We start from the raw sequence: 16,112 nt of genomic DNA on the forward strand, positions 1-16,112 counted from the left end.
ACTGGGATACCTGGGTGTAAATTGCTGACCCAGGCCACCTCCTGCATAACTCACTAGTTAGTGAACTTCTATTGCCCTCCTGTGTTCTGTTCTCAGTTAAGTGTAGGCCCATTTGCATGCTTGCATTACAGGAGTACAACTCCTTCTCTTCCACTGCAGAGTCAGAGGTGGGAGGAGGGAGGCAAAAGTCAGTGTAGCAAGCATCTTAGTTTTCACTCACTTGTTGAAAAGATAAATACTATCTTCATAATTAAAAAAAAAAAAAATCCAGTACTTTTATTTCTGCTTTTCCCTCATTTCAGACACTCTAGTTCCTATTCCCAACACAAGCCTGAGTAACACTCACAATAATGTGGGTTAGATGACAGCACCAGGACTAATGTGTCTTTCTCAGATAATTTCTGAAAACGTAGTACGTTTTAAGGAATTGAGAACTGGACTTTCTCAAGCTCTGCCCTATCTGTTGGAAGTGCCTTAAGGCCTAAGTCGGCCATCTGTAACAATTACTGTGACACTTCTGCCTGATTGATTACAATAGCTGTGAACTGCTCGTGTAGCTAAGCCCATGTTTAATCATCCTGCTGGTGGTACTTTCCCACATTACACTTTTTCCATCTTCTCCATCTGTTAGGTCTCCATGGGGTGACCTTGTTGTGGCCTTTCAGTACCTGAAGGGAGCCTATGAGAAAGGTGGAGAGAGACTATTTACAAGACCATAAAGGCTCCAAACAGAAAGCAGGCTTAGATTAGATATTAGAAACATCTTTACTGTGACGATGGTGAGACATTGGAACAGATTGCCCAGAGAGGCTGTGGATATCCCATTCCTGGAAGTGCTTAAAGCTGGGCTGGAGGGAGCTCTGAGGAACCTGGTCTAGTGAGGTATTATCCCCACCCAGTGCAGGGGAGTTGGAACTAGATGATTTTTACGGTCCCTTCCAACCCAGACCATTCTATGATTCTATGACTTTCTTTCATCTTGTTAAAAATGTTGGTAAATACATCTGTGGCAATCCACAGGGTATATTTATATATTATTTATTTTTCTAATGCTTTTTATATGGGAGTTTTAACATGCTGTAGAATGGATGCACTTACAATAGGATTCATTTAATTTAACCTTAGTTTGCTAGTGCACTTAAAATTAGACCTATTTATAAAAGTTTTCCCTGTAAAGAGCAGATAAGAGCTCAAATCTGTGGCTCCTCTGGGGCAGAAAGGCCTGTACACTGCAGTGCACCATGATGGCAGTGAGGGCTTGTGAGGCTCCATCTGCCCCCTCATTCACCTTTGGTTAACATTTCATGGTGGGTGGGAGGGAAACCTCCAAGTGCACCCTGCTGGAATGAAAATCTCCACTCTCTGCTTTCTCTTAGGCTGCACAGCCTGTAGCATAGGACTTGTGGTGGAAAGTTTACTGGCCTAACATCATTAACAGACTTTTATCAGGAGGCAGCTGCTGAATTCATAATGAAAGATAATCATTAGTGCACAGGAAACATCCTTTTACTTCTTAATTCAAAATGCAATTACATTGCTCCTTTGTCCTGGTGAACTTCTGTACACGAGTTCTCTATCATTACATTGTGTGGCATTGTGGGAATCACAAAGTGGAGAGAAAAAGAGGGGAACAGGGTGGAACATATTCCTTTTTATGCAACATCTGGCTTTTTAACAAAGTCTAGGGTTTTAAAAATAGTTGAGTGTGCTCTTATGAAATTATTAAAGAATGGGCTGATTAATCTCTACCATAAAATGTAATTTCCTTTTATCTTGTGCTTTAACCAAAATAAAAGAGTCCATTTGGAAGAAAATAAAACCTAAGAAAAGCGCCCCAAGATACCATTTGTGAGAGTTGGAATTAAGGACATTAATGGAAATAACATTCCAGCAACTTCCTCTTCTGAATCCTTGCTAAGAAAAATCAAGATAATAAAGAGTTAGTAAATGTTATTTAATTTGAACCATTTTGGGACTAAAATAAATCACAGTAAATTTCTGCCATACCCATTATCTTTTATTTGTTTAAACCATATACAAATGCATTGTAGTCTAAAAAAAATGGGTAGATACAGTTTGTTTTAAAAACATGCAAAACGTTTTATTTCATGTGACATTTCTATAGCAGGGAGATTTGAGCTATAAAAAGGTATTTTAAGAAAAATGTCCTTAAGCCTTGAATTTGCTTTTGGCAAGGCAGAAAAGCATATAATTGTCAGAAGTGAGTTTACAATATGTTCAGTGTTTCATAAAATACAGAAACTGTAACTGCAAATATTGCAAAACCCATTTCAAACAATTAATGAGAACAAGTGCTGTCAGACAAGATGTACTTCGTTGATTTTCTCTTCTAGCTGGCCATGATGATTTTAATCTTCTTAAGCTCGGACTCACAACCACACCTCATTACCCAGATGTGTGGAAGACAAATAAGTATAGCTTTCCCAAGAAGCTGAACCAATTACATACATTTGCATTTCCTAGACTTTAGAATGGCATGAAGATTTCATAACCAGAAGCCGCAAATTGAGGATAAAATTTGTTTTGGGGTCTGCCTAAAAGATGTGGAGAGCAAACACATTGCTAATATGTGATGATAGATCCACGGGTGACATGAAGTCACAAAAAGCACTAACAGATTATCTTGAATGCCACGGTTTATCATGGCATGTTGCACTTATTTAGTAGGGTATGAAGTAGTCTGTCTATAGAGAAGACTTTCCCCTAATAGTCACAGAAACTTGGAATCCTTTAGCTTGTAAAAGACCCTGAACATTATCAAGTCCAACCATTACTCTAACACTGCAGAGTCCACCTCCAGGGATAGTGACTCCATACTTCCCTGAGCAGCCTGTTCCGATGCCTAGCCACCCTGTCAGTGAAGAAATTGTTCTGAACATCCAACCTAAACTTTTTCTGGCAAAACTTGAGGCTGTTTCATCTTGCCCTATCACTGGCTGCCCAGAAGAGACCAACTGACACCTTGCTACGACCTCCTTTCAGGTAGTAGTTGAGCAATAAGGTCACCCCTGAGACTCCTCTTCTCCAAGCTAGACAACCCCAGCTTCCTCAGCCGCTCCTCACAGGACTTGTGCTCCAGCCCTTTCCCCAGCTCTGTTTCTCTGGATAAAATCCAGCACCTCAATGTCTTCCTTATGAAAGTGAGGGGCCCAAACTGAACGCAGTACTTGAGGTGTGGCCTCATCAGCACAGGGGCACAATTACGCTCCTGGTCCTGCTGGCCACACGATTTCCGATACAGGCCAAGGTGCCATTGGTCACCTGGACACAATTTGGCTCATGTTCAGTGGCTGTTGACCAGCCACTAGGCTAGATTTTCCATAGGGTAGATTTCCAGCCACTCTTTCCCAAACCTGTAGCATTGAATGGGATTGTTTGACCAAAGTGCATTATGTGCATCTAGGTGGATCCGCACAGACAAATTTATCTGTATTATGCTGGTCTTTCTGAGTAAAATATTACCCCTAGTTCTGTGTGTTCAGGTCTTTTTCTGTACTTGAGATTGTGCTCTTCCCTGGCTGTCTGCAAGATTTCACATTTTTCTATCGGAATAGTAGATTTATTTTTAAAAGAAAGATGAGATACTCCTGTCATCTAACAATTGTCTTGCTGATTTTTAAATTGCCAATTACTGTATCTTTTTTACTAGAAGTGATGTGTTTTCCAATTTTTTTCATGATTTTTCTTACTGGCTACTAACTTACCATATATGAATAGGCTTCAGATAAGTATCAGAGTCACTTATTCTGACAGTCTTGTATTTAATCTCAGTTGCACCACAGAGACCTAGAAAGAGACTGCAACAAATATTGTATTAACAGTCATTTGAAACTGCCAGGTGGAGCTGGCAGAACAACTATTCTCTCAGAATTAAAGTCTGAAATTTTTCTTTCTGTAATCAGAATTCTGAAAGGCCAAGGAAAGGCCTGTTGCTTGTTCTGCATATAACTCTGCATATAACTATAAGAGCCAAACACCTCTAGGAGAATATTCTAGATAGAACTTTTCTATTTTCTCACTCAGCATCTGATTTTACCTATCTTAAGTTTACTCCAGGCAGTAATTCTATGGAAAATCTTGGCATAGATTCAAACAGATAGAATATAATGAGAAATTGTTAAAAATTTACCAAGCAGAGGAATATAGAATTATAGGTTTTGTTCTGTATTTTAAATTTCACAGAAACTCCTATGTATGGTGACTAGTAGGTAACTACACTGTAATTTTATGTAATTTCAGACTATATGAAATTCACAGTAATTTAATGTTAACTTAATGATCACTTGCTATTTTAGCCACCTGTTTTCTGAGCTACAACAGGTGTCTAGATTTGAAGGGGTATATGATAAACATTTTGAATATGTTTTCTTTAAGCTGATAGGAAAGTCCATACGTTCCTTTCAGATAAGCTGGATCAGTATGTCAAAGACTAGCAATGATGGAATATTCAATTGATACAATTGAAATGATAGGGCACTCAGAAAGTAGTCTGCATGGATAGAAAGGGAAAGAAAACATAGGATGAATCTTGTGGTTACATCCTTTTGTTGAAAAGAAAATTACTTTGCAAATTGAATTATGACATTTCATTAAAATGTGTAACTTTCCTTTTGTTCAGAATTAACCTTTTGTATATCCTAAGCATGCCCACACCTGAGTCTCTTTGTTGGGGCTGCTTCCAGAGACTTTTAGATCCTCTTTTAAGAATGAGTTTGTATTTATCAGAATTCCAGAGCAAAACACTGCAGAAAGTGAGAGACTGTCCAAGATTGAGAAGAATTATCTGTCCTCTGTTCTTCATTAAGTATTTTCTGATAAGATGTCAATCTTCAGGTGTGCAGATAATGCCTACTTATCCTGTGTTGAATAAGAGAGGAACAAATAAAAGTGTGAGAATTACAGAGTGGTTGAGGTTGGAAGGGACCTCTGGGGTCTCTCTCAAGCAGGACCACCTAGATCCTATTTCCCTGGCCCATATCCATATGACTTTTGAATACCTCCAAGGATGGAGACTTCACAATCTCCCTGGGCAACCTGTGTCAGTGCTTGGTCACCAACACAGTAAAAAACAAAGCATTTCCTGATGTTCAGACAGAACCTCCTGTGTTTCATTTTGTGCTGTCTCTGGTCCTTTCCCTGGGCATCACTGGGGAAAGCCTGGTGCTGTCCTCTTCACACAATCCCCTCAAAAACTTATACACATTGATGAAATCCCCTCTGAGCCTTCTCTTCTCCAGGCTGCACAGCCCCAGCCCTCAGGCCTTTCCTTGTATTATTGATCTTCCAGTCCTGTAATCACTGTAGCCCTTCACTGGACTCTCTCCATTATGTCCATGTGTCTTTTACTGGGAAAGCCAAAACTGGATCCAGCCCTCCAGGTGTAGCCTCAGCAGTGCTGAATAGAGGGAAAGAATCACCTCTCTTGACCTGCTGGTAATATTTTCTTAATGCATCCCAAGATACCATTAGCCTTCCTCGTTGCAAAGACAAGCTCATGGTTCATGTTCAATTAGTGTCCACCATCTGTCCAGGCCCTGTCTGTTTCTGCAAAAGCTGAGTTATAACCTCTGTAAAACCTGCGGCATGAAACTGATACAAATTGAGAAAAAACTAAAATTTTAAGCCTGATGAAACTCTACCAGTTGAATTTAAATTTTGCATTAAATTGCAAATACAAGTAGAAGTTAACTTTAACTCTTTTTTAACTCTTACTCCTGTCTACCACGAGTCTGCCGGTGGTTTGATCTTGGGCAATTTCTGCTGTTGCTTTTCCACTGAGAATCCACTGAAGGTTCCTCAGTTCTTAGGAGACATGCTCCTTCCACAGATTTCCCCAAGGAGGCACAGGCTGTGCAAGTTATGAGGTGTCAATGAAGGCAGTGCATATAGGCAAGGTTTTATTGCACAAGAACATCTTGTATTTTGTGTCCCGGATCAAGCAGAACAGGGCAAGGAACCTGGGTCTTATACAGACTGGATCCTACTGGCTCTTGAAGCATCACAAAATAGAGCTGCAAGGTAATGTAGGACACCAATTTGTGCAAGAAAACTCAATTCTAACCCCAAAGGCTTCACTATTATTATTTAGCAAATAATATTGGATAAACTTATAACCTAAGAAAACTGTAATATTCACTTCCATAGAAACTTATTAAAAATGGATTTTATTCCTAGAATAATCATATAGTGGTTTTTTTTTTTCCAAGTAAATACGGGGCCAGAAATCTTGCAGTGAGACAGAATTAGAAATATCTAGGTCATTTCCAGCAAAAAGGTTCACTTCTCTTGTGAGTTTTATGCCCACAGTTGACTTCTAATACATATTTCACACTTACCTCCACAGAGTTTCATTTTGTTCATTTTAAATTCTCATTTTGATTTGCTGAATTCTGCTCTCCACAGAGTCTGACATCTCTCCCACACTGGGACAATTTGCAAGCTTTTCATTACTGGATCACTGAAGTTATTAATAAGTAAAACTTTGTCCAAGGCAGGTCCCTGGGGCTCTCACTTGAAACATTCTCACTATCTCACACTGAGCTAACATCTGCTTTTTGTGTATATTTAGACTGGGCGATTTCATTTAGATAGGAGTTTTCCATGTAAGTCTCTAATCTGAAGGGGAGGAGGGGAAAAAAGGGGTGACTGCTGAGTCCTGACATCCTTCCCTCTCTTGTATCTGACCTTGCTTCCTCTCTGCAGTGGTAAACCCTCCCTCAGCTGGCTGCAGAGTGCCAAGATGCACTTTTTGAACCGTGCAGGCTCTGTGTATATCCCTGTCTGCAGAGAGGAAGAGACAAGGAAAGGGCAGTGCAGGATGCAAAAATGTATTTTTTATGCAAATATGATCATTAGTGTTTCTTATTAATTTGAAGTTTTAGAACACAAAAGGTTTTGGTAATTTCTTAACTCCACTGATCCTTTTCCCTGGAGAGGAACAAAAGAATGACATGGCCCTTTTTGATTCCAAGAGGTATGCTGGAAATAAGAGTGGCTGGAAGTAATTTTTACATCATTTAATATGCATTTTTGGACCTAATATAACTAAAGAAAACATTCGTTGTATGTTGTGTCATATGTAGCCTGAGACAGGAACTTTTTGTACCTTGGGGAAGAGCAATGGGTAGTGTAAATAGCATGATCCCATGATACTCACGGACTCTATTAACTCTGCAGTAACTAATACTTACTGCCTTTATCTCTTCTCACTCTGGTACACAAATTCCACATTGAATTTGATCCAATTACATTAGTGCTCAGGCCAGTGAGCCTGAAATTCAGACCCCAAGTTGTGGGGTAATTGCCCATGCAATGAGAATAACAGCTTTGCAATTGTGTCCTGTGCAAGCATCCACTCTATGTGCAATGAGGTTCCTCCCCAGGCCGGCTGCTTCTGCCTCCAGCTGCACATTTGACTGGCACTGTGACAGTGGGGGTGTGATCCCAATTCCTGCATGTGGCCCTGTATAATTAATCCATTTTCTTGCATGTGCCTGCTCCAGGTTTGAACAAACCCTTTTGCTCTGTTTTCAGTGGTCAAGTAGCCCTTGAATCTTTTTGGATGCTTTCTTCCCCTTGCCAGTCTTCACAAAGGCATCATATTGCCATTCATTGCTGAGCTACTGTGCATTCTCCAGGGATGTTTGTTTGGTGGCATTAATACAGACTAAGATCTGCTCTGTCTCCAATCCTCCCAGTGCCAGCTCATTGCTTGCCAAGTGTGAGGTCAAGAGATCTATGTTTTCTGTCAAACAGCAGCTGCAGCTGTTAAGAGTGCTGCAGCAATCTCCAGCTCACTAGCCTGTCATGGAGATAGAGCCACAGGGGGCATTCATTAAATATACTAAAGGATGTATAGGGAGTTTTATATATATATAAATACTAATATATATATATATACACTAAGGGAGCTTTAGCTAACCTATTTTATTCCTATAGCCATTGCTGGATTTGCTTTTTTTTGTCCCATCGGGACACTTTTGTCTAAGTGAGATTAGGCAATGCCACAGATCAGATTGGCTGACAGAAGAATGGGAAGGGTCTGCAAAACAGCTGGCTAGCCAGGAAAGTAATTTATGTATTTTTTGGGGATCTTTTTCCTAAAATAGCTCCAGGAGCAGCATTAGCTCTTCTGTTTTACAGTATAATCAGCTTGATCATAGTTTAGTGGTTGAAGAGTGTTCAGTCCTTTCAAGAAACAAGTCATTCAAAAGCAAGGATCTGACCAGTTGGATTGGAAAACAAATAACAATTCTCGGCAGTATATTTATGCATGTTCATAAGAAAAAAATTCTTTCCACTTCCCAAAAAAATCCTTCAAATGCATTTCAGACTTTTCAGGAAATATTTGAAAGCTGTGGCAATTCTCTAATCCTTTCTAGCAATCTTTTGTACTTTTCTCCATTCACCTCTTGGACTCAGCTGGCCCTTCTCTCTAATCTCATTTTTTTTCCCAAGTCCAAATGGCAACTTAACATCAATGCTTTCAGAGCCAGAAGAGCAATAATGATGCCTGATGCCAAAATGGCAGAAAGGCCAGCTCACCCGGTCCATAACCCTAGAGGGATGATGAAGAAAGCCTCTGGAGCCAGGCATGGTGGTAACTGTCCTTCTGAGGCAGATCTTGCAGGCAATATTGGGTGATGGACACAGGGACAATTCTTGTACACAAGGATCCAGGCCAGCTTCCTCAGAGGGGTGTCAAGGACACAGAAATGAGATCATCTGTCAGTCTGACGGTCTCCTCTTTGCACATTTTCTGTCTTTCTTCTCTTGGATTGAATCGATTTCTGTAGGTGTGTGAGATGAGCACACTTCCATACTGGGTTGAGTGACCATGAAGCTGGCATTATGGACAAACTTGCTCTTTCCTAAATAATTCCAACATATTTTTTAGAGTGCTTGTGTTCATTAATTTCCCAGTTATTCTACAAACTTTATAGGCTAGGGCTGATTATTTTTGTGTTTGCAGTGACCTTCACTGCTGCTGGAATTCCTTTCTCAGAAACTCAAACCAGTGACTGTTAAAGGCACTTCTGATCTGCTGGTCACATCTATGCCCCTGCTAGTCAGCTTTCCAGAGAAACAGCAATGGAAGAAACATCCCATGAGGATCTCATGAGTTTAGGGTAATGTTGCAGCTGCAGGTAGAAGCAGATGGTAATGAGCAATTGGGAAGTTTAGTTTTCATTTTATGCAAGGGCTTCCTAGCCTGAGGAAGTGGGGGCCACGTTTAATGCCCCAAGACATCTCTTCTATCTGTAGCTTGCTAAGGGAGGGAGCTGCTCATTCAACCAAGCTCAGAGAACAACGAACAACGTCCTCCTGTTCCCTACAAAATGGTCATCTCTTACTACTCTGTCAGTAATGAGAGATGGGAAAAGGCTCAAGTAACTTCCTTAGGGCAAAGTAAGGCAAAAAGGGAGAATTAATATGCCCAGATGTGTAAGTTGGTCTTAGTTCAAGAAAAGGAATTAATAAAATGCTGAACTTCGGACAACATTGCTGTGCTTTTCTGTTTTATGAAAACGCTTGTCTGAATCTGGTAAAAGAAAGTGTATAAGGGTATAATTTGTGGCATGATGATATCTCAGCTCTACTTGTGATTTTGTAACATGAAATAAAATAGTGTGACCACAGCAGTGTTTTTTCACAGACTCCTGGTATCATACAAAAATGAGTTTCAGAAAAGCTCTTTTTCACATATCTGAAAGACCTGCAGATTTAGCCATCAGGACTTGGCCAGCTCCACAACATCCTTTTCACTTGACTGTCTCTACTCTTTGTATTTGTCAGTCTAAATAGACGTATTAAATCTGGGTGTTGTCAGAAAATCTTTTCCTGTGGTGAAAAAAAATAGTTTTTCAGGTAGAGCAGTAAGGTTTTAGGAATTTTACAAGTGCCTGGGGTTTATTTCCAGCAGTCTGTTAATACTCAAGTCTGTTAGACATGGTGAGAGGTATGAAAGAGGAGTGCTAGCTGTATGTGGCTCAGATCAACAGGAAAACAATTTAATGGGTTTGATCCAATATTGTGTTACAAAGTGCCATACCAGGATCACACACCTAATCTGAAGGGATGCAGCTTGAAAGTAATTTCTAATGCTGCATAATTTGTAAGAATTGTTATTTTACCTGTATAATTGCATGTTGTGTGCATGGGAAAAAACTTGAAAAAGGCCAAAAGAGCAAAGCATGCAAGATTCTGAGACAGTGTAAATTGGAACAGATGTTCTGAAACCAATGAAACTATGTGAATTTTGACCTTGTATCTCTAAGGTTGGAAGTAGAAAGGTGAGCTTGAATATGATACTGTTATATGCTCAGAACATCTCTGCTTTTGGTATTGCTATAAACACCTTTTTCGCTCGGAATGTATAGGATAATTCAAACTATCCTTTTTGTAAATTGGTTGGAGAGCAAACTAGAGTATCTTTATTAATCTTTGCTTTATTTTATTGTTGTTCCAGGTTAGGTTTCCCCATGATGATCGTGTCCTGTACCATTGGGATGTGCTATCTTCTTGTTGCTCATGTTGTAGTAGGTTGGAACTCATAGTAATTTATATTTTCAAGACTCAGATAAGCTTTCCCTTATGTTTAGCTTATATCAGAATGTTAAGAACACATATGAAAGGAAAAAGATGTGTAAAATCCCAACATATGGTATCAATCAAAATGATTGTTGGCATAAACATCAGATATGGTCATTCTTAACCTTTTGTTTTATGAACAATATGGAGGATTAGACAATCAAAATTAAAAGAATTCATATATTTAATTATGAATGCAATTACTGTGCAGATGAAAAGGAGCCATCTCAAGGGAATATGCTGTGCCTGAAAGTTTGCATTGACACAATCTGAGTATAGTCACAGATGAAAAACTCATTCACAATAGCAGATGTTCAGTAATTTCTTTTTAGGGCTTCATTTTTCTTTGTCAATATATTTAGCTATTTGTATGAAAGTAATTAATATTCAACTTGTAATAATTGAAAGTTAAGCAGAATATCTGTACACTTTGAAGGATGTATCATTATCTACATTAAAAATAAACACATGTCCTGGAAATGTGCTGTGGAAGGAATTATTATTTTGGAAGCAGGATTGTATTGCCCAGAGGTTTTGTTTTTCATTTTAAAGTTGCTAAACAATGTTATGCTACCTCTACTTTTTTTTTTCTTAAAATAAACCAATGCCACTCCTCTTACAAAAGGACAAACATAAATAGTGACAAAGCATCAGACATCTTCCATTTAATCATTAATTCACTTTTGTGAAGGAGTACTCTGAATATTTTAATAGGTTAATACACTACATGGAAGAATGAGCTCATACTGTGGCTTTGATTCCCTTATCTCTGGTGATAATGTTTTAAACCACCTATATAGTTTTATATAATTGGCTGCCACAACAGGTCAAAATTGTCTTTATGAGTATTAAGTCCTGTGAGGTACTCAAGAGCTCAATTCCAAATCTTCCAAAATCTTTGTGGATTTGGCCCGAATTAATGGTGGGTGTATTTTACTGATTCAGAAAAATTGGCAACCTGGTGAGTGCAACCCACCAGGTGGACGAGGCTGAATTACAGGAAGCCAGTAGAGATGATCAAATGTGGCTTTTCCTTCTGCTTAGTCCTTGAGGTAACCAGGTAAGTGAGAAAGAAGCAGTATTTCTCCCACCAAAGTGAGGAGATGTGAGATAATTCATACATCCTGTTTTACTCATATATAGGTTGTATCCCTCACCAGGTCTGTTTTAAATGGGAAATGGTAAAAGGCCAATGCAAATGGGGCACAGCGCCCACTCTAAGCAAGGGCTGCCACCTCTCCTAGCAGGTTCAGTGATAGCAGAGTGCGTGCGTGGAGCCAGAGGGGAAGAGCTGTCTCCACTGATTCCAGACCCCTCACCAAGATATCCATCCCCACCCATGCTCAGGCCCCCAGAGCAGTGAGAACTCCTGTGATGGAGCTGAATTTTGCAACACTGTTGAGAAACACCAAGGTTGTGCTAACAGTGACCACCTGTAGAACAGAAGATCTTCTCCCAGAACCAGCATAACTTCTGTATCCTTTTATAGATATAAAACAAAACAAAAGAAAACAAAATCCCACAAAACCAATCCAAAAAAACCCCACCAAACTTCTGTGATGTCTGGATCAAAACAAAACAAAACAGAACAAAGAATAAATTATGACCCTGAAAGACACTCCTTCATACAGTTTTTCTGCAACTGAATTTGGCCTGTCTTACTCTAAATGCAAAGAGTAGCTCACTGTGTAATAACTGGAACTCTGTTTCAATTAAACAAACATTTATTTTAATCAGCTTAACATTGATCTCAGGTTAAAAATAGCAAAAATAGCCACAGGGTAATTTTATAAATCTCAATATTTCTCACAGTGGGGCAATATTGGTGCAGTCATTGATTGCACAAGAACTGTTGTATGAAGCCCTAGAAAATGCAAAATCAGCTTCTGCTAAAACACGACGGTTTTAGTTTGTTTTTTTTTCTTTTCTGTTACATTAAAACCCAGTTTGCATGTATGAACATAAAAATGAGACTATGATCACACAAAACAGTGTGCTAATTAATTTAATTGTGGTTTTTAAGAAAAGAAAAAACTAAACTAAAACCATATCCTGCTTTTGAACCCTTGAAACTTTCCTGCAAATTTTGACCAAACTGTGCTAATAATGCAATCACACTAGCTGGTACAAAAATGCATTTTGCATTTACAGTCTGCTGGAAGGAGGAAAGCAGAAATGCAGCAAATATTATCCACTTACTCATGTCAGCAAATACCTCTGAACACTTTGGTGCAAGAGAGATCTCACTGGCTTCAGAAGTGCTACATCAACAGGACTCAGATGAGATTTTCTTTCTGCTATGTAACTTGTCCTGTGGAAAGAAGACAAGTAATGCACAGGGAGTACAAAATCATGTTGATAACAACACTTGTAGACAACTGAACTTGAGTTTTTCTGCTTCAAGGAATTTTTTTTAATGACATATTGTTTTGCTGAGGATTTTCTTAGTATAAACTGACTTTCCTTCCTTCAACAGTCTTTTATCTTCTTTTGCACAGCCAAGAGCTCAGTAAGACCTTAAATGAAAAAGCAAATTGTAAAAAAATAAAATTGTTTGTTTACACAGAGCTTTATGTGAGTGTAATGAAAATTACCCAGGTGCTTCAGATAATTTCAAGGTAATGAAGTACACTTTTCATTGCCTTCCATTATAGCTATCAATGTAATCTGCACATCAAAAGGGCACAATTACAGTGGCTACATCCTGGACAAAATCAGTGTGCAGGATTCCATAAAAATGGATCGGATCTGAAGAGTGGGTGGAGGTTATTTTTCCAGTGAAATTCTCTCTAAATAATTTAATAAAATATTATTTAAGTAATAAATAATGTACAAGTGTATTATCTTTAGTATGCTAGTGGCTGATCTCAGAGGATGGTTTCCTCATTCTCATTGACATCCTATTAGGCTATTTGGTGATGTTTTTTTAAAGACACATAGTAAATATAAAGATATAATTCTCTGAGGTCTACTTGCCCTTTCTGAGCTGTGTAAAATGCAATAAGATAGCAACATATTAGTTACAGCACTACCAGACAAAGTAAGCCATGCTGAGTAAAAGAAGCCATCTCCAGTAGATAAGCAAGGCAATCACTGAAAGCTAGGAAAGAATCAAGAAAATACTGGAGCTTCACCAAATAGTGAGCTGTGTAGCAAACAACAACACTGAGAGTGGCCAAGGGTCTGCCCAGCCCAGCACTTGCCCAGGCAATTGGCTTAGCAGCTGCCTCTTGCAAATAGCAGAGCAAACATAAAACTGCATTCTCTGTCACCCAAAGTTTCTTGAATGCGAGACAGCACCTGAATTAATTACAGCCAAAGGATTGTCCTTCCACAAACTTATCCAGCTCCTTGCTGAACCTGTGTGATTTCAACTGTCTCAACAGTTGAATAGTTTATCAATAGATAAACTATACACCGTGGGAAAATGATTCCAGATGTTGGCTTTGTACCTGTCCTTTGCTCATTTATTTTTATGACACTTCTCTCCCAATTCCTTTCCCAAGTTTTTTTTTGGTTGAGGAGGGGTTACACATAGCCATCTTTTTTTCTGAATCATGATTCTAAAGATCTATTTTCAATCTGGACATCATAGTCTATTTGCTCAGTTGCTATAAGGAAATGGTCACATATTTTTGCTCATTCCCTTTTCCACCTTCCAAAGTTTCACTGTGGCCTTTTTGAGTTCAAAAGGTGAGAAGTATCAATGCTAGCCAAGACACCATGGATTTACACAGCAGCTTTCTTATTTAATCTGATTTTCCATTTTATTCCTAATAATTGTTAAGATCCCTTCTTGGACTATATTGGCAAGACTGTATTGACAACTGAGGAATATATTTTTATAGAAGAACATCTTACACTAAGAAACAGCATTTCCTGAGTCATAATTATTAGCTCACATGGTTTAGCATGTCAATTAAGGTCAATTTTACTTTACAAGTGTCCACAGTGAATACTACAGAACAATTTTTCCTAGTTGTTTGCTCTTGTTAGCGCTTTTTGTAATTCTTTACTATTAATTTTATTCTTCTGAATAACCCTTAGACTTCCACATTTAACCTTTTACTTAAAACTCCAGACCATTTAAAAATATTTTGGCATTGCAGAACCAACCTGATTCCTTCTAGAACTTCATGGAAGGGTCATACCCCTTATACTGTGGTAGTTTAATATTTTTGAGAGCTGATAGACTGGATATATTTAATCTCCATAGCAACTACAGGTCAAATGAAAATTACTTTAAAAGCTGGAAATGTTTTCTTCTGTGGCACAGTGAGTTTATGAACACCTTGCTAGCAAGATGTTACTGAGGTATGATTCAAAAAATGTTTCTCAATTCTATTAGAATAATAGAACTAAACTGTAGAATTTAGAAACAGCCAACTGTCTTGAGAAAGATATTTTTATTTATTCTTTGGGAAATATGCCAAGTAAAAATCACAGTTATAAAAGGAAACTTGCCTAATTGCAGAGATTTTTTCACAGCTACTCATAAAACTTATTTCAGAACATGCTAAAGCTTCAGGTACCATGTCTTCATTAACACTATGTCTAGTCCCAGAAAACAATTCTGATTTTCTTAATAAAAGTTGAAATACAGCGTGCTATTTTTAAGACACCAAATTTAAAAGGAATAGTAAGAAACTAAAATCGCTTGACCACAAAGGAAGAGAAAGGTGTCATCTAAAAAGTCAAATATTATTTACAATGTATTTGCAAAAATTGTCTTCGGACAACTGGGACTGCAGACTTCCTCCAGTGACTCAGCATGATTTTAGATCTAGTACATGGGAACAGGTCCAGGAATCAAATGCCTTGATTTCCTGCTATGTTGCTGGCTTTCTTTGTAACTTTTCATAGTCAATGGATTTGCTCACGTATTTGTTTCCTCATTGTATCCAGATTTCTGAAGCGCTTACTAAAGGTACGTTTTCTATATGGATGCTTTCAATTTTGCTAAAGAAATAACTATTATTGAACACATAGCAAAATATGCAGTTATATGCAAACACAATCTATTGTTTTAGATAGTAATAAAAATGTGGAAACATCAGTGTAACAGCTATCAGATGGTTATTCCCTACATTTACCCACATTAGAGAATTCATAGGTTTCAAACAGCAGAAAATCAGTGGCACCTGAAGTAGACCAAAAATAAATATACTAAGCATAAGCCTCTATGTTTGTTCCAATAGGATTCCAGGAGAATTATTTGGAACCAAATAAAAAAAAAAAAAAAAAAAAAAAAAAAAAAAAAAAAAAAAAAAAAAAAGAGAAATAGCTGAAGTATTAAATTAATACTTCTGAAGTGAATTTATGATATGAAATCCTGGCAATTCAGAATAAGTGCTTACCAGAGCAGATGAAGCCAGCATGTTAAGATCTGAGCAATTTATTAAGGACAACTGAAAATCAACAGGTGTTGGTGATTTATTGAGAGAAGGATTAAAATCTTTCTCCATAGATGCTCTAAAGGGAGAGGATGAGGGAGAAACCTT

General features: G+C 38.2%; 1 protein-coding gene across 1 annotated transcript in view; it reads left to right on the forward strand.

Annotated features, from left to right (window-relative positions):
* Positions 1-10,968, forward strand: part of OCA2 (OCA2 melanosomal transmembrane protein) — a 160,518-nt gene extending 149,550 nt beyond the window's left edge. Inside the window, exon 23 of the mRNA XM_058799902.1 lies at positions 10,490-10,968. Coding sequence (XP_058655885.1) covers positions 10,490-10,577 — 88 coding nt within the window. The 3' untranslated portion in view covers positions 10,578-10,968. The remainder of the gene's footprint in view (positions 1-10,489) is intronic.
* Positions 10,969-16,112: the final 5,144 nt, after the last annotated feature.

This window comes from Ammospiza caudacuta, chromosome 2 (assembly GCF_027887145.1).
Source record: "Ammospiza caudacuta isolate bAmmCau1 chromosome 2, bAmmCau1.pri, whole genome shotgun sequence".
Lineage (NCBI taxonomy): Eukaryota > Metazoa > Chordata > Aves > Passeriformes > Passerellidae > Ammospiza > Ammospiza caudacuta.